General features: G+C 41.2%; 2 protein-coding genes across 2 annotated transcripts; one reads left to right on the forward strand and one right to left on the reverse strand.

Moving 5' to 3' along the window:
- Positions 1 to 117: 117 nt before the first annotated feature.
- On the reverse strand, positions 118 to 7,915 carry memo1 (mediator of cell motility 1). The gene is made up of 9 exons (XM_086122544.1): positions 7,472 to 7,915; positions 5,550 to 5,631; positions 5,396 to 5,464; positions 4,490 to 4,602; positions 4,162 to 4,273; positions 3,904 to 4,046; positions 3,730 to 3,806; positions 3,462 to 3,566; positions 118 to 2,466 (listed from the first exon to the last, which is right to left on the reverse strand). Exons 1-9 carry the CDS (start codon positions 7,530 to 7,532, stop codon positions 2,335 to 2,337), a joined length of 894 nt encoding a protein of 297 aa, XP_085978670.1. The 5' UTR covers positions 7,533 to 7,915; the 3' UTR covers positions 118 to 2,334.
- Positions 7,916 to 9,451: 1,536 nt separating this feature from the next.
- On the forward strand, positions 9,452 to 13,709 carry spast (spastin). Its single transcript, XM_086122591.1, has 16 exons — positions 9,452 to 9,828; positions 9,915 to 9,998; positions 10,069 to 10,152; positions 10,361 to 10,527; positions 10,604 to 10,716; positions 10,794 to 10,887; positions 10,963 to 11,037; positions 11,181 to 11,252; positions 11,357 to 11,432; positions 11,531 to 11,622; positions 11,735 to 11,814; positions 11,895 to 11,937; positions 12,026 to 12,105; positions 12,192 to 12,262; positions 12,738 to 12,778; positions 12,860 to 13,709. The coding sequence occupies exons 1-16, from the start codon at positions 9,711 to 9,713 to the stop codon at positions 12,983 to 12,985; spliced, it is 1,416 nt and encodes a 471-aa protein (XP_085978717.1). The 5' UTR covers positions 9,452 to 9,710; the 3' UTR covers positions 12,986 to 13,709.
- The last annotated feature ends 5,959 nt before the right edge of the window (positions 13,710 to 19,668 follow it).

Genomic DNA, 19,668 nt, shown 5'->3' on the forward strand with positions numbered 1-19,668 from the left:
AGGTGTCGGATAATTTTGTCAGTAATGCCCATGTTGTTAATTAAAACATAAGCACCAATGACACAACTACATATTTTGCAGAAATAAGTGGAATATAAGGAAAGACAAGACAACAGATTTGCATTTCAGTACATTTTACTTGCTTTGTAACATAAATCCTTTCCCTCATCTGAAGAATCTCTTGCGATGCTTTGCCAGTGGAACCTGAGATAAAAAAAACTCCATTTAAGGAGTAGTATATTTTTGGAAAATGATGTGTGTAAGTTGTTGTGTTCTCAGCAAAAATAAAACACAAAAAAATCTAAAATACAAAGATCATTTAAAATCAAAAGAACAGTGTTGAGGTTCAGAATTTTGTCTCACTACAGGAAATAGGTGAGGGGGGTGGGGGGTGACGACCAACAATCCCTGCTGGAGAAAGCAGAAGTGAAAACAGTGGGTGCCACTTGAGACAGGGGGAAAGGTCACACACATTGCAGGCCGGAGGTGACTTTTGTGGGCACCAAGTAAGGAGGATCGTTGTAGGGGGAGACACATGGAGAAAAATTGTGCAGTATTAACACTTTCGAAATAAGACTATTTGTGAGATTATACTTTAAATGTGTTTGTACAACATTGATAAAAGGCACAATAGCACAAGTGCGTCATGCTTTACTGGTTTGAGATCAACACCAGGCCATGTGACTGATGGGTAATTCAACTTTCAGTCTGTGCCCAGAACAAAATTTTGGAGTATTTTCTCTACTCTTACGGTGTTGAGGACGTTGAGATGACTGCATCATCTAGCGTTTGACATAAAGAGTTCAAGACCAAAAAAATTACAGGGACATCGAGAAGGTCCTTTAAGTATCAGTATTTTCTACTACTGTATACTAATAATAAATGTTGGTCATTGATTGAAAATGTGACTTGTCATTTTGCACACACAAAACATGTATTTTCTTCCCCCATACTGTTTTCAAAATGTGTACACACCAAACTACGATTTCAGATGGGAAAAAGGTCCAATTCATAACAATTTAACCATAGCTGACTAATCGTCATCAAATTCTGGAACTTGTTTTTGTGTTTATTGAGAAATGGAAAAGCTTACCTTTCACAGAGGGGCGAAAGTACTCATTTATGTTAAGCATTTTGGGAAACATCCAGATGGGAAGCCCCCCCCCCCTCTGAAATTATAATCTTCAAATGCATGATGATGGAAACCGTGTGCTGCCTGAAATATGTTGCAATTTGTCTATACTACCATGAAAATTAATCGACTGCAGGCATTCAGTTTCTGTATGCACTTAACACCTTCATTATGGAGCACATTTCATTTGGCAGATGTAAAGGTCAGAACTGCTAAATTCCAACTACAGCAAAGCATTATGGCTTTGTGCAGCTCCCAAAAAAATGGGGGGAGTGGGTCTTAAATACCATCCATTGTGAAATTCAAAGATTCCTAATTTGTAAGTATGATAGGGAAAAGTTACAGCATATTGTTGGAGCTTTGTTGCACCACTAGTTTGCTGGATAAATTATATTGATGACTAAAAAGCATCTACGACAACACTGTTTGTGTCCAAATGCACACAGTACTCAGGTAATAGCACAACTCCTAAAACAAGCTAAGGGATAAATACGATTAAAAATAAAGGTGATTAAAATGTGTTTAGGTAATGTAAGCTATAACTGTTTTTGGTTTTGTAAAGCAGGGGGTTAGTGAACACAACTGAATGCAGCCCTTCTGTTCAAAACGCCAACGTACTATGTTGAGTAATCTATTAAACTGATGTCATTGTTACATGTTGTTTGAGGCAGCCATAAAAACGATTCTGTAACTTCCATCCTGTATCGTCTCTATTTTTGATTTCCATGATGATCTGCAGGTTTATTTTCATTCCTTTTCTGAGGAAGATTACATGAGCACAAACCATCATGTGTCCAACGTAGATTGTTTATCACATCTCAAAATCCATGGAACGACGATGCCCCTTGCAAGAGTCCAAATAAGATCCCCACGTAACTTCAAACCAAAATAATATTCAACCCTAACCACTTCTAACAACTTTTGCACTGACCTATCCGTCTCAAATTTTCACTTTCAACCGAAATATTCCACCTGAAGTTCTGAGACTGACTGTCTTTTTCCATTTTAAGTGGAAAAAGACAGAAGAGCTGGGAGGGTGACGTGGCTCGGTCCTTCCTGCAAATAGAAGGCATTGTTTTGGGGATGGGGTTGGGGATTGTCAGGGGGCTACGGTGGGTGGGGAGCATGTATAGGTCAGGTTATGGCAATAGATAATAAATGGCAGGGCTGCGATGCTGCAGTGACCCCTGCGATCGTCGACCTCAATGAACGATGAGAGCCCCCGCTGCATAACTCACGGAGCTGTCCTGCCAGTTTCTGCACTCACTCGACTGAGCGTAGTTCAGAAAACTGAAGTTCATGTCTATACCACTCTTTCTCAGCTCAGCTACAGCCTGAAAGACATCGAAACACACAACACGAACTGATCACTTGTGCTCAAACACGCACTAAAAAATTGTCTTCTCAAGGCATGTTTTCTTGGATGTTAATTATTGACCGTTTGTAAAACTCTCTCCATAAAATGGCTTGACTTTCATAAAGTAGTAACAATAATATATCTCAGTTTGCTTTTAGTATCAACTCTTTTTCCCCCCACAATAATATGCAAACTTCACACAGAAATGTCAAAACTGAGGTTAGAACACCGAACCTGAGAAGTGTGAGACAGACGTGCTCACCACTTTGTAACCATGCTGCCCAATTTAGTCATGAGATTACAACCCAATGAAATGTTGATGTCACAGCTGCCCAAGACTGAAAGGCATGAGAATTACTAAGGCAATGATGGATGTACAGTACTTGTATGTTACATGTTCTCCCAATGCTTGTGTTGGTTTCCTACACGGACTCCAGCTTCCTCCCACATTGCCCAAAAACGCCTCTTTCATTGGGTGAAGACACTAACCAGCCCCTAGATGTGATTGGGAATGGTTGTTTGTCGAAAAGTGTGTGCTCTACGATTGGCTGGTGAGCAATTCAGAGTGTGCACCACTTCCATGCTTCTGCAATGAATACACGAGTATAAAGAAGTTCTTTAACACAAAAACTACATTTTTAATGCTTGAGTTATTGTTTGCCATGATTATAGCACTGTGATGGAAAAACTACTTGTCGAGTTCCCGTGTTACTTCAGAGGTGACTGGGTACAACGGTTCTGATGAATGGCAGATGACTGCATAATGCAGGGAATTATGCTGAACATTCAGTCAGAGAACTTTTGGGTAAAAACTATCAGTATATTAACTTCTGGGTGCTGCCATTATTTGACACCAGCAACTGAGCAGCTAAAATGGGGAATACCTAAAATGCAATTGAATTAAATGAATTACAAAAAAAAAAAAAAAAACAACATTTATTGCCTGATATAGATGTTTGATTTTGTACTCACGTTTAGTAGCACTCCAATCGGGTGACGCCCACAGATGGTATTGTGATACTTTTTCAAGTAGTTGGTGAACGACATGGGATCCAACTGTTCTATAATGCCCATTCCCTTTAAACAACAAACAGGGAACAAACAATGATCTTGGATGATCTTCATCCAATGGTAAACATGCTCAATATTGTACTAGGTGGTTATGAGATGTCTTCTATTCTGGAAAACAAATATTTATTTGAACAACTTTGAACACATTTGAAAGGCTGACATTGTTTACCATTTTGTCAAGATGTTCAATTGACCTGTAGATTTCCCCTTGAGATTCATCGTAGTACGTGTATCGGAACCGCTGACCTACAAAAAAAGAATCAAGTCAACCTTTTGAAAAGCTCTGACAGCCCAAACGCATATGTGCGTGTCATTTTCACTACTTGTGTTCATCAGCACTGACCCCAGTGGCAGAAGTCGGATGAGATAATGAAAAGGTTGGTAGGGTCTGCCAGGTACTTGCTGAGCAGCTTCCCGTACTCTTGTTCCTTGGACTCGCTCAGAGCGCCGACAAGCACGGGCACGATGCTGAACTCATCTTTGTGGCTGAGAAGAATTGAAATCCGTCAGTCAAGTCACTCAAAAAAATCATCACAATTGTGTCTATTGAACCTTGTAGTTTAACTCCAGCCTAAAACTTGTGTAATCAAACATGCATTACCTTTCCATGGCTTTAGCAGTATAAGGCAAGTGCATTTCAATACTGTGCTCGTCTTCGTCCGTCTGCATGCTCATCCTCTCAAACAACCCTGTTTTCCAGAGGTCAGTATAAACTGGAAAGCCAAAGTTATAATTAGTGCTTTTGGGGGGGGGGGGGGGGGGGTGAATAAAAATGCTGAGATGAAGAAAGGCTCAAATATCTGAGATAGTCAAAAAAGCTCAAATAGACATTTACACAAAAGTTGCCTTCATTTGTTCGAATCATTCCACACAATGGAGGAAGAAGTAAAGAAATCCTAAAAAGAAAACAAGGTTTTAAGAACGAATACCCTTCTGGTCGATTCTCAGGTCATACAGAGGTGTTCTATAGACGTCTGCTGATGATAGGGCACAGCGGGACAGGGGCACATGGTGAGAGGGTCCTAAAATGAACACCCTACGACTGAAGGTAACAGACATTGTGTCACTCCACGGTACCAGATGGTCAAACATTTTTGTTAGGTTATGTACATCATTTGAAGAGCAAAGAAGTCATAAGGTTGGAAAAACTAAACACTTCATGCATGACTAGACGTAAAGGCTCAGCATGTTGAACGAGTGTCCAAGTGCCTCACAAGTCCAACGTTTAGCAAACATCAAGTAGGGCATTATGTTGTGTTTATGTTCCAATACTGATAAAGTTGTAAATGTGCATTCACATTTGTATGACTAATGAGAATGTTCATATGTTCCTTGAAAACTGCCTGTATCGGGGGGTCCTCTGTTTATCGCAGTCGCGGCATACGATGATTCAAAGTTATTGAACTGCATGCAATGGACTAGTTTGCACAGCGGCGTGCGGCACAAAAAAGGTAAGCTCAGTTGCCATCGCACTTACTGTTTTTCATACATTTACCGTATGTATGCATTTACTACATGGTCATTTCCTTTGCTTTTGTTGTTTACTCAAGACATCTGGGTTTCAGATCAATAGATCAATATGAGACAAAAGTTCAGAAGTACAGCTTTTATTTCATCCACTCTCGAGTCCCCCTCTAATGCAAACGTCAAAGAAGGCAAGAGCTGAGATTTGAATCCTGAACTTTAGAACTATGCAGCAGACACCTCACCCACAACAGCACTGCGCTGCTAAGGTGAACTAGCACCCTTGAACAACATTTGACCTAAGAGGTTGTGCTGTACTTTTCAAAAAAAAAAAAAAAAAAGACTCATCTTCAATGAAGTATGAGACTTACGTAACAGAAGGGTCAACCTGCTTGTAGGCATGCGCGGCACAAGCACCACAGTAGGTATACCCTGCATGCCTGCAAAAAAACAAAAACGCAACACACAAATGAGATGTCTTAAATGCCCAGATAATATTTGTCTTCAGTTTTTCAATGTGATTACGGAGCTATGATGGCTCTGGCGGGTTTGATTGAGGACTGTGCTTGGGACAGCCAGCTTTCTAGTTGTGCATTCAGCTGGGCTCCTGAAAAGAGAGAAGATAAGATAAGATATCCTTTATTAGTTCCACACTGGGGAAATTTACAAAGTAAAAGACCAATCAATAAATGGCAACTTTTTATTATATTATTTCAACTCAGAATACTTTAAAATTGCTACTACATTGTATACATCCATCCAAAAATCATTTTCAAAAGAGATCAGAACCTCCAGAAAGTTGGACCTTTGTTGATGAAAGACGAAGGTCAAACTCAGGAAGCTTCTGCCACGTTTTCTGTCCTGTAGTAATGTTGGTGCGAATACCAATCAAATGCAAGATGACGTGAATATTATGTATTATACCTTCACGATTAATCCATCCATTTTCTATATCGCTTGTCCAAATTAGGGTTGTGAGTGAGCAGGTGCACTTGCTAACTCCACAAAAAAAAAGGCAGAAAATGAGAACTGTGAGACGGATGTGCTGACAAGTAATGAATCGTACTGCAAGCTTATGAGAGCCAATTCAAAGGCTACTTTGAGAAACGACTTTAAAATGCTCACCGTTTATTGACAGTGTGAAAGTAAGATGAATTCAAAATGTTTCATATTGTGTTTACTATGGGTGTGAATGAAAACCAATTTAAATCGGAAAATCCGTTTTGGTTTAACAGAATTGAATCATTTTATTTCAAAATGTACCATTCTTGAATCATAGAGCACCCCATGTATTTAGATTCATATTGAATCGTCTTTCATGAGAGATGCACCCCAGGTATAAATATGTTTCATGTTGCTGATTTGTTGGCTCTTTGAATTTAATTAACTTGGATAGTTTGGGGTTTGAAGAGCTTGCACATATCAATAAAAGATACTGACGAACCATAATTGAATCGAATCGTAATCCCGCTAAATCAAATCTTTCCACTTGAGGATGCACCGTACTTGACTCGTATTGTCCCACATGTATCAAGATATGTAGCCAATCTTCTTTACTGCGAAGATGCACTTCCCTGGCAGTTACAATTTACAGTGGTATGGAACTGCACTGCAATAGACTGGGAGGAGTTTTTCATATTTAAGCCTCTCATGTAGCTTAGGTTTAATACAAAATTGAAAAAATTGAGTTATGTTTTTTAATTACCGGTAGTTTTATAAGGTGTGCCTAAGCTATAGGGAGTACAAAGGAAATATACATTCAAGTTCAAACAACAACGCTGTGGTTGCATTAATTCTGGGCAGGGTAATGATGCAGGTTTCCTATTCAAGCACAGGACACGACATATAGAGCAAACAAACTGGCTATCATTGCAATGCAGACAGAGAGGCTTAAAGGGATAAAAGATTGGCTGCTGAAATGGGGGGAAGGGGTGAACGTTGATGCTCAATGCTGTTGCCCTACCTAGTTGTTTGTCAGTCAGCAGGGACTGTTTTGACGGCAGAACTAAAGAATTCCAGTGTCACACACAGACAAGAGAGGCCACAAGACTGGCATACATTTTAATGTCATGCCATGATGTTTTATTCAGGATAAGCAAGATCTGTCACACCGTATTTTTTTGTTGCTTTGACTGTTGGAAAATGTTGAACTGTATATAAGTTTCTTATTAAACACGAACGCAAGTAAACAGCAGAAATTACAGAATGACAAATAGCGAGCAAGACAAGCGATTGCTAACTGTTAGCCGTCTTATCTCCATCAGCTGAATTGCAAACCAAACGTTAGCTCGCATTGTCTAAATCTCTTGAATCGATTGTATGGGGTTGCTGTCACCTGATACAAAATAAAATGCTAACTAAGCCAAAACATACGCTGCAGAGATAAAAAGACAAAAGGCAGCTATCACACGGGGTGCTAACACGGCCGGTGCTGTGTCGACAATTACCCGAAGCAGAGTACCAGCTCCCGGCGTGACTTGCTTCTCTGCACACCACTCGGTTGGACATCTTGGTTCCAAAGCCGCCTATTTTGGTGTAGTTAAATCTTGTCACTCGGTTAAAATCTGATTGTAAACCAGTGTCAGCAAACACGTCTGGGAATTGGTGGCAGGGGCTAACTTGTTCGTACAGAAGAGACAAAGAACAGTTGGGACTAGGGAAACAGTCGGCTGGGAGGCGAAAGTGTTCCGTCAGCTGCTTGTCGTTGGTCGTGAGGCAGTTGCAGGGGGAACCTACATTCAGTCAAGCAGCTCAAACTACAAAGTACAAAAATTGCAACACAGCGGGCGCATTCAGAGAGAAGACGAGACTTTCAGTTAGTTGTCACGGTCTAAAAATGAGGAGGAAAATGTTCGTTAGATTAGCAAGTCAGTCAAGGGGCGTCGCCCAAGTGGTCCTAGTGACGACTTTCACCAACTGTGATTGGTTGAGGCACTTTATAGAAAATCTTATGCTCTCGTAGGACAAACAGGCGGAGCCTCGGACGTGACGTAAATTGCTGCGAACCCGTTGTCTTCGTTATTTTTTCATGTATCCACAATCATATGTCATATCATATGTATGTATGTATGTATGTATGTATGTATGTATGTATGTATGTATGTATGTATGTATGTATCAGTGGCGGATGCTGGTCTGTCAAGGAGGGGAAGCTCAATTTCGGCCTACATCATGAAATGTGTCCGTTTATTTATACGTGAATTCTACTCTCCGTTCCTTTTCAAGAAAATGATCTGTGACCCTGTAGTGATATAAGTGAGTCTGTGAACACAAGCAACTACAATAAAACCCACCAGAAATAAAAGATTAATTTGTCGCTAGTCGTTTTCAACAAAGAGAGTGTCACTAAAATGATAACAGTAGAAGTCTCCAGGTCAACTCAGAACAGAATGAGAATTGAAAAATGCTCCCACGGATGCCGACACTAAAAGATCGGGGATTGGCTCATTTCGCTCTCAATCAAAAGGAGATTCAGCCTCAGACAAATCATCTAATCATCATGCAGAAAATCTCAGCGTCCGGGTGGGCCGATACACGCCCACTGTCCATAGACTACCAGAGACGCTGAGCGTCCGACGGGCGGGATAAAACCAGCATTTATCCAATGACTCGTCTCGTTTCAATGCATTGGGACAACCTACTCAGAGCTCTCGAGAGCCCAACGTCCGCTCTGCACACTGAGTGTCCGCACTGTTTAAAACACAGTGAAGCTGCAGGAATGAATGAGAAGAGAGTTGCGTCGTAACCAGTAATAAGAAGCTGATTCGGAACAAAAGTTGAGCGCGTTGTAGCGCATATTTAGTTAATGACATGTCCACACAATTGTATATGTACACACATATCTTTGATCACTTACTTTTTGACATTTCAGGGGAAGCTAAGCTTCCCTTGCAGTCTTGGAGCAATTGCCTCTGGTATGTATCAATGTCTTTTTATTTCTCTATCCTTTTTCGAACTCTTTTAAAATTCAGTAAACATCTCAGTCTTTCATCTTAATGCTGTACAATTTTTTATTGTTCAGTCGGGAATAAAGCCCACATAAAAATTATTTTGTGTTCAGTCCAGTCTTTCCAATGACCTGGTCACACATTATTTAAATCAATTGTTTATTTGTTCCATTTTGTGTAAAATACTGTATTACACACTCAGTAAATTCAATGTTCACATTTGTAAGAGAGTATATAATTTGACACCTGGTGCATTCTGAGTGCATTAAACACAATGAGAGAACACAATGATGTAAACCGAAACCAATAATTAAGAATTGTTATCACTTAAATCAGTTATGCTCATACAAGTGCTTCGCCTTGTCATCCGTGTGTGCCGTACTGTATTTCCGACTGAACGTAAAAGGAAGTCTTGCTGTTATTTTGAAAGTGTACACGGAAGTAGTTCTCCATTTGCTGCTCGGCAGCCGTAAGTGAGCCGGGCTTGTATGCGAAAGCGGAAGTTCGGGACCGCTTTCGGAAAAACATTTCGCGCAAACCGTGGCATAACCCACCGATAAACAAGAATACAGAATTTTCGAAATAATTTTCAGATGAGATGAAATATTGTATATATATTGATACCGCTGTGTTTTAAAAGCCATCGATCCGACGTTGCTATTGTGGTTTCGTCCAACTTTATCGCATCATGCCAAATAATATGCTAAAGTCTGAACTGTAGAATCGCAACAAGGTAGTGATGTCGGTAAAAACGAACACGGGTAAAGGCACAGATAGCGACGAAGTGGTTAAAAACTATCACAAGCAAGCGTTTGAGTATATATCCAAAGCACTGAGGATTGACGAAGATGATACAGGTATGTTTGCAGTGTTCATGGGGTACTTGGTTACTCGGTGCGGTCGGTCCTATGACAGCTTTGTAAGAACTCTTGTGTGGTGGCAGGAGAGAAGGAGGAGGCTCTGCAGTGGTACAAGAGGGGGATTGTTGAGCTTGAAAACGGCATCGCGGTAACGATCACAGGACAAGGTAGGAGCCGAGCAATCAGGACAGTGCAGGACTCCCTTGCTTTTATGCTAAGACAGCTCTTTGTCAACAGGAGAGCAGTACGAGCGGGCCAAGAGACTTCAGGATAAAATGATCACCAACCTCACAATGGCTAAAGACAGACTTGCTCTTTTAGGTAGGAGACCCATATATTTCCCTATGGGAACATTTGCCTTAAAGTTAATGAGGTTTTGGTTGCCCTCTGCCTTTTCTGTGGACCCTTTCGCTCGTCACCAGTTAATGGTTTTCTAACAAATTTGTTGGGGTCTCATTTATTCTGCACACTGTTTATTTGAGATGATTTTTTTTATTGTTGATGATCATTATCGGTGCTGTTTGTACAGAGGCCACATTGGCTTCAAAAGACAGGATTCAAACACAGAACGCTTCAGGTAATGCTCAGAAACAAACAAAACCTCCTCCTAAAAGTCAGCCTGCGGTTCGAGGGGTGTTCAAAAACTCTAGGCCCTCCACAGCAGGAAGACCTCCTTATAGAACCCCTGATTTTAAGGTAAATCACCTTCATAATCATGTGTCTTATTATCATGGTGGGTGAAATGTTTTTGTGTGTGTGTGTTGTGGCTAAGGTCACACCACAAGTGGGAAGACCTTCAAAGCAGCCCCAGAAGAGGGAATTGAAAAATTTTAAAAATGTGGACAGCAAACTGGCAAACATGATCCTGAATGAAATAGTAGACACGTAAGTTGAAAAAAATCCCCTTTTTGGGAAAAGACTCTGTGCAGTAACGTTTCCATGTCTTTATGTGTTCATCTCAGCGGCACATCTGTCACCTTTAATGATATTGCAGGCCAGGATTTGGCCAAACAAGCACTCCAGGAGATTGTCATTCTTCCTGCCTTAAGACCGGAGGTAAACATCAAAAGATGTGTCACAGTCGCCGTAACATGTGCCACATTTCATGATTTGTCAATTTGTCCTGTTTAGCTCTTCACTGGCTTGAGAGCTCCAGCTCGAGGTTTGCTCTTATTTGGCCCACCAGGAAATGGGAAAACCATGCTGGTGAGTGACTGATTTCACACCAATCTCTATATTCTTTCCACATGGAGGGAAGCATGGATGTGCTTGACTCCACAACACTAAAACACATTTGTTGTTTTTAAATCGTCAGTAATTGATTCACAGCTTTTGTTTTCTCTTACCAGGCCAAAGCAGTCGCAGCCGAGTCCAACAGCACTTTCTTCAACATGAGCGCAGCTAGTTTGACGTCGAAATATGTAAACACAGTCAATTTGTTCATGCGATCATTCTCCTTTGTACATTTTTCTCTATTGGATATTTACCGTGATATGTTCACCATTCCACTGTGATGTTTCTCCAGGTGGGAGAGAGCGAGAAGCTTGTCCGCGCATTGTTTGCAGCTGCTCGGGAATTACAACCTTCTGTCATCTTTATTGGTTTGTGTTGCACACTTGGATTGTAAATTTACACCCAATGTAGACCCCTTTATCTTGACATTTGAGCAGCCTTGTTCTGGTTTTGCATCCACGTTTAGATGAAGTTGACAGTTTGCTTTGTGAGAGGCGGGAGGGAGAACAGGAGTTCTCACGTCGTTTGAAAACAGAGTTCCTCATTGAATTTGATGGGGTAAGTGGAGTGTCTTTTTAGGCCATTCAAAATGGAATAAGAGGCACACTGGGATTTGGTCACCATTATCTCTGCGTCCTTATTGTCACTTTGGTGTGTTTTTGTGGGTCAGGTGCAGTCCGGAGGAGAAGACCGGGTGCTTGTCATGGGAGCCACCAACAGACCTCAGGAGCTAGATGAAGCAGTTTTAAGGTATAGTACCGCATTTATACTTTGTGAGCTGCTGTTGTTTTTGTTCAGATCATCAAATTGTTCTTTGATATATCCTACAGGCGCTTTGCAAAAAGAGTCTACGTAGCATTGCCCGATGAGAAGGTATTTGCCGTTCCCACCAAAAATCTGTTTTCTTTTTTGGGGGGGGGGGTTGTATCAACCTTTAAATGTTGACATTATATTTTGTCAGACAAGAGCCACACTGATGCAACATCTTTTAGCAAAGCATGGGAGTCCGCTGAGCAAAAATGAGTTGAGCTGGCTTGCAAAGTGAGTTTCTCATGTTTATCACATCCATATTCACAAGTTTGCTCCCCAGTTTTATGTTAATCACATCACCCTTTCTGTATTGATAGAGCAACTGCAGGATATTCCGGAAGTGATCTGACATCCTTGGCTAAAGATGCTGCACTTGGGCCGATTAGAGGTAAGAAACCTTTCAATTGATAAATGATCACATTTTATCCCAGAGCTAAAATCATAATACATATTTGTTTCGAATGTTAAATCACAAAGGTAATGCACAGATTGTGTCTTAGAAACAGATAGTTAATGAGAAGGTAGTCAGCTCAAACACAGATTACTTGTAATAAGAATATATGTTTGAAATGCTCAGTCGTTTACAAGCAAGCATAGGTCGGGGTTCATGATCACATTTTGTGGTTCACTCATCCCACAGTAAAGAAGCCGCGTTTGTGAACCCACATTCAAATTGAATTAAGGGTGTGGTGTGATGCAGTCTTCCAAAACAGCATGAGTGGGTATAATTGAAATGAATGCTTGTATGAGGAAAAAAAAGTTTTTTTAGAACAAATACAGGGAACATTCTTTTTTTAGTGTCTTGAATCATATATATTATCATATAATCTACAGTACGCATGTGAAATTCTTCTCACACACAGAATTGGGACCAGACCAAGTTCGCCACATGGCTGCGAGTCAGGTTAGTTCATGCAATCAAAAATGTTCCTTCTACTTATTAATATAGAGGTTAACCTCCAAAATGTCCTCCGCACATTCACAGATGCGCAACATCAAGGTGAAAGACTTTGAGGATTCCCTGAAGCGCATCAAGCCCAGCGTTAGCCCAACAACTCTCAATATGTACACCCAATGGAATAAGGACTTCGGCGACACAACTGCATTTTGAATTTAGTTCATTTGTATATTAAAATGATCATTTGGGGAAAGAAATGTGCATAGTTACAAGACAATACTAACAGCTGAGCTCTTTTGGCAAACCTTTCCTTGTATTTGACTGGAAGCAACATTTGCATTGACTGTTTCACAGGGAAATTTTGTTGATGCAATTTTCTATGACCCCATGTGTTATTTGATTAATAGATTCCACAGCACTGTTTTTGTATTTTATTTATTCTCAAGAATGTCCTGAAAATTCCTCATTATTCTCCAACCACATGAGGGCAGTAACGTTCTGAAACCCAATTACAGAACACGAGCATAGTGGTTTGCTTCAATTAAATATATGGCTCAATCAGTGCTCCCCACAAATGCCAAAGTGGAGCAATTGGGGCGGGGGTGGGGGCAGTTCCAGACTGTTATTTTGGCAGAAAATAACGTTTTTCACTGTTTAAGATTTTCTTCTGAATGACACTTTTTCCAATGAGTTATCACATTTCAGTAACTTGGATGAAAATGCCTGCAGCCACACACATTTTAGCATTAAAATCTCAACGATTGCCTTACTTTTTGAATCTGAGCTTCAGTATCGCACTGAGCTTGCTTCAGATATGTCTGGAGCTCCTCGACGACTCTTCTCGGTGGTCTTGCTGCATCTGGAATCAACACATTTTACAAGTAGCCACAGATGAGTGGAATACAGTGAAACTGAAAATAAAGATCCTCCTCTGCAATGTCGGCCATCACGTTGAGGAATTAAGTGTCAAGAGTGCAGTGTATGTTCATGCACATACATGGAAGAGTGAATATTTTTGAAGAACTGATCGCAGTTGTGATATGTGAAGCTATGCGCCTCTCTGGTCGAAACCTCATGACAAGCCTAAAAGCTAACAACCAGTTTGCAGATGAAGGTGCTCGTTTGCTCGTTAACTGTTGTGTAATTGTTTACTGGGATGCAGTAAATGTGTGTGGTCAGAGAACTTTATTTTAGTGCTACTTTTTCCCCCCACTCCTAAAACTTAAACCAAATGTGACGTGATACCCACAGGCCTTCCTGTGGTCAAGCCGTGGCGTTACCTGTGGTTCATGTGGTCCAGCAGCTGCATCATCTTCTCAGCGGATGTTTACTCAAACTGCAAAATGCAAACATTAATTTTCGCTGATTGATTTAGCGCCACACTGCTGTCCCCAAATTCGTATTTGATTTGACTGAAGCTCGTCAATTGAATGCGGGAATAAACTCTGGACCATTTTTTGTTTTTAAACATGTCATTACTGAAGAACTTCTTTCACAGGATTTAGTCATCACTTTTTCATGTTTTCTCTTCACGGAGAGCATCCTGCTAAGCAAACACTTGGTCTCTAGGACAGTCAAGGTGGATGAGCTCATGATGTTTTCCACCACGTCTCCATAAACAACACACGGACGTACAGGTCGGGCTCAAGCTTGTGGCCCCAAACATTCCTGCAAAGAATTGATGCACAAATAATCTGTATTTATGCAGCCAGTGTGACCTGACAGATGATGTTTGTGGTCCACTGATAGGTTTAAGACTCAACAAATTCATGAGTTCTGTGACGGTCTAGTGGTTTGATTACCTGATTTGACCACATGCAGGCAGCATGAGTTGATTTCTTAATCAGTGATTGTGTGCATGTGAATGGCTGTCTACATGTGTCCTGGTAGACAACATGGGTGGTTAGTACAACTATACATTCTATTTTATCTTCCCAGGATAATTCAGTGAATGCACTCATTATATAACCTTGACCTTACATAGGCTTGTGTATAATTTTTAATGATACATTTCTTTCTCATCTTCTTCACTTCCTCTGGTCCATGTTTAGTGTGATGCACACCATGTTACCAAACAGCGCAGAGGCCATTTGTTATCCTTTAAACAGGCTGACTGACTAATTACAAATATGAAAATACTTGTGATGCCAGTTAGGGGACACACCTTGGTTGTCATTTTGGTTCATTGTAAATCCTTTGGTGGAGTACCATCATTTTCGACCAAGTCTGTTTCATTCGTGGTTTTTAAAAAAAATAATTCTGTTAAACCACAATTCAAAAGCAAATGTCTGAATTTCAATGAAAAAAAGCCTGAAACTATACTTTTGTCCATATGTCTTTGGGGTGACTGACAGCCTCCCTTCATGGTTGTGTGTCAGAGGCTTCCGCTTCCACGGTGGCTCATTGACGCTTTGACCACAACATCCACTTGAGGGAAAACAGAATAGGTGATCACTTGATACCACCAAGTGAAAGAGCCCACCCTGTAGACAGTAGAATAATAGTCATCACAGCAAGAACCCCTCTCTGCTTGAACAAACAGTCTGGGAGTGTTTCTTCAAGTGGCTCCTTAGGAATGATATACGGTTGGGAGGGTTTCGTTGAAATGTGTTGCACGTGTGTCACTTCAACTCCTCAACTGCAGGGATTATTTTTGTGTGTGTAGGTATTAATTACGGCGGAAAAATATGCCCTTGAAGTTGCACAAAAATGTGGAGGTCAAACAATCATCACTCTTGATGTCATAAAAGATTTGAAAAATGTTCTGGGGCTTCAGCTCACTGGGAAATATGAACTCCACAAGGTTATTTGGCATTTTCCTCAGATGTTTTATCATGAATTGGACCGTAATTGTATACTTGAAATCGAATGGTGGGACATGTGTTGTTGTTCTGGCCGCATGGTACAAAATGATAAATATAAAAGAAGGGAAACTGAGCTGCGCTTTTCCTCACAGAAAAGTAAGACAGCAGAGTTGCACAACTCCACTCCACTCAACTCATCTTTATTGATATAGTACTTACTTACATATAGTGCAAATTAATTGGTCATTCTTTACAATAAAATGCAAGAGTAAGAAACTTGCATCCCCCCTTCAGCATGGTTGAGTATACAGATGTTTGTGTTTGTACACTTGTACACTTGTAATCGTAAATAATTTTCAAATCTTGCTTCAAACATGACCTAGTTTAATGAATGGCAACGATTTGATATTGGAACCAAATTAGGTTGATGATAGTTGACCCCTATGAATTTATTTATTTATTTATTTATTTTTTTATCAGCGTGAATTAGCAGTCGACCAAGCGTGGTGGTGTTCAAATCTTGGTAACAATTTACATGTTATATCCTTTTCAAAAACATGCATGTGAGGCTATTTGAAGACACTAAATTGTCCATCAGTGTGAATGTTAGTGTGAACGGTTGTTTGTCCATCCATTTTCTGATCCGCTTTATCCTCACAAGGGTCGCTCGCGGGGGGTGCTGGAGCCTATCCCAGCCGTCTCAGCTGGTTGCCAGCCAATCGCAGGGCACACAGAGACGAACAACCATCCGCGCTCACGCTCACACCTCGGGACAATTTACAATGTTCAATCAGCCTGCTGTGCATGTTTTTGGAATGTGGGACGAAACCGGAGTACCCGGAGAAAACCCAAACAGGCCCGGGAAGAACATGCAAACTCCACACAGGGAGGCCGGAGCTGGGATCGAACCCACAACCTCTGCACTGTGAGGTCGACGCGCTAACTGTTTGTCTATATGTGCAATGCAATTGGTTGTTGAGCAAGAAAATGAAGAGATGGATGATAGTCGACCATCACCAACAGTGGGCGATTTTGGACGCAATATTAACCAGCCATTAAGTGTCGCTAATGGATTCTTGGCAAATAGACATGAAATACTTCAATATACCTGAATTGCCAGGAGACATTTCTTACATTCCGGGGCACTTCCATCACCATGAGTTGAAAGATGTGATTCAGGCTAAGCACAGTGAAGGGCCTTCAGGACTACCATGTATCCACTTTCCACTACTGGCTGCTACTGTTCCCGCTGGCTGCACACCTAATATGACCGCTCATTTACCTTGCGACTGTTATTGTTCGGTCTCATGGGAGCATGGAGCCCAACCCTAATCGTGTGTCCAGTGGCAACATCTGTCTGGTATGAGCACATTTATTTTTCTTACTCTGTTTATTTAGGGTATGCTCAAATCTGTGGGCGTGTGAGAGTGGAAAAATTTAGTGTTAGTATACAGATATGCACACATGAGCAGTCCACACTTGCCTTAAGAGGGTTAAATCAGAGCTCCTTTAAACATGACACAGTTTTGATGTAATTTTGTTTCCATAGAACTGAAATGATTGCTACATGTGCATGATCATTACATCGTCCCCTGAGAAACTGCAGTTCAAAACCAACATGTTGTGGTTTGTATCTGTTGTCATTCTATGTCAAATAACCCGCAGAGACAAGCTCAGCGTGTTTCCTTTTCATTTTTGCCAAGCCAAGCCAGCTCTCAGCGCTGATATTGATGTTTTCATCCGAATGTCTGCATGAAAACAAATAAAACAAATGTCCTGCATTGTTGAACTCCGTGTTTAATTAATACAATCATCATCAAAAAGAAAATTAAACAGTCCTACAGTCTTCATTAACACAGAAAGGCTTACTCACCTGTTTCAAATACAAGAATGTCGCATTGGCAGCGCCACCTTACCGTATGATACGATGAACCTGAAGAGTGACAGCAACACACGCATGTATTCATATGAAAAACTATTTGGGATTGTTTTATTTTTGGACTGGAAACCTTGAGGGTTTGTTTTGTCTAAAGTCACAGCACATTACTGTAATCCTTAGGGGGCAGATTGTATGAGTGTAAAAGGGCTGTTGGTGTACATCTTGGCGCTTACTTGACTCCACTGGGGATTTCGATTGGGACTTTATCCAAATTCTTTTGGAAAGAATGTATAATTTGTTGCCATTTCTTGGAGTGGACGCGAGATAAGTATAGGCATTTTCTCTGCTGTTAAAACCACAAAGCTGCAAAATGCGGGGATGCAAGTATCAAACTCGCTGTCGTGCCTCCACATGCCTTGCTAAACCATAATCTTGGTCATGTCTGAGAGATCACGTGGAAGCCAAGTCATTGCAAGCGTTGACCTTTTGAGTCGAATCACATTTGTGCAAACAGGGACTCTGTTCATTCTGAGAGGATCTTATTTGTAAGCATACTCTCCTTTCCATATGATGCTGAAGATCGACATTTCAAATTGGTCAGAGGTGGACATGTTAAGACTAGGCCTTGATACTAAGGGGAGTGGGGCACAGTCATGTTGTGCTGCGGGCTACCTTGCAGTGAATTCCTTCAGCTCATGTGCAGCCAAGACGCTCCATGAAGAGTGTAAGCGCTGCAAGGACTGAGCACTCGCCATTATGTTCCCCTTTGTATTATCTATCTGCTGTATTTCCATCCTCGTTCATGTAAGGACAAGCGCTACCTCTGACCTCAGTCAGGTTAAATGTTCAGCAATCATGCAATTAGGGCATTCCTGTGGGTCCATAAATAAACATACAGAAGTAAAAGGAAACGAGTGCCTTGCCATCTAATCGTGATCGTGTGACTACAAATAAAAGGCAGTGATTTAGCTCAGCAAGTTGGAGGTGATGATGAACTTCAACTGCACTTTGTGAACTCTTGAAGTGAAAGGGGCGGCCCTCGTTAGACTTTTACAGCTTACAGATCACTGAAAGGTGTTGACATGTACTCAAATGAGCTCACACACCACCAGAGTCATTAGGATTTTATTGTCAAGAGAGCATAAACATGTCATAGCCGGGATTCCCTCGTCTGTTTGCAATTTTGCTATACTGTTATATACACTATATACACGTTAAAGCTCACGTCCGTTTTATTTGTACAGGATGTGGTGCAGCTTCTACTTATGAGATTGTGTATATCTGTTTGGCAAGTATTGAGAGAGTCAAGCAAATCTCACATTCCTGCCTTGGCATTGGGGTTAGGCCTGAAAGGACTGAGGCGGTTTTCAGGCTTAGGGCCTTGCAGATCTGAACATGTTGGCATACTCTGGTGTATCAGCCTGACATATGAAATGAGATTTATACCTACCATACATCACATAGAAGTACAAACATGCATACAGTACATACATACGTGCATAGATAAATACATATATGCATACATACATGATTTTGTAATGCGGGAGGAAGATGCAAGTGCCTGGAGAAAACTGACACAAGCACAGAGAAAACATGCAAACTCTGCACTGAAAGGTCCAAACCGAGGTTCAGTGCTGGAACCTCTGACCGCGGGGCAGATATGTGAACCATGGTTCACCGTCAAGCCCTATGTGGAATTTCTGGAGTAAAAAATTGTCCGGAGGCTTCTTAGGGATTTTGAAGGGGCCACATAGACGTAAAGGTCTAAAGGGCGGTGAAGTGTTGGCTTCTTAAATAGGTGCAAATATGTCTCATGGGTCAACACTTGCAGTCAGGATGTCATCTTTGTATATATGTTATTTAAGCGAAGGAGAAGCCCTCTAAGCACCCATCGCACACGGGTCAGCTTAACGACCCCACTGGGATGCCAGGTCAGCTGAGGTGTTGTTGATGGGGGTCAGGGATTTTAAAATGGATTTGAAATGCTTGCGTGATGTGACTTTGAACCCGACGGGAAGGGTCATGCATAGTGAATCTTTTGCACCGCAGACAGAGGCGGCCTTGTGTCACAACACATTATTTGGAGCGACAGTGATCACAAGAACGCGGAGGTCACAAGGTGCGTTCAGGCTAACGCAGCTGTAGAAGAGCGAGGCCACTAATCTCCTCAATCCACAGACGGTCTGAGAAGAGGATCCAGGGGACAGTGTCAC

Source organism: Hippocampus guttulatus, chromosome 10, assembly GCF_054856545.1.
Source record: "Hippocampus guttulatus isolate MCC_2025c chromosome 10, RoL_Hgut_1.0, whole genome shotgun sequence".
In the NCBI taxonomy this organism is placed as follows: Eukaryota; Metazoa; Chordata; class Actinopteri; order Syngnathiformes; family Syngnathidae; genus Hippocampus; species Hippocampus guttulatus.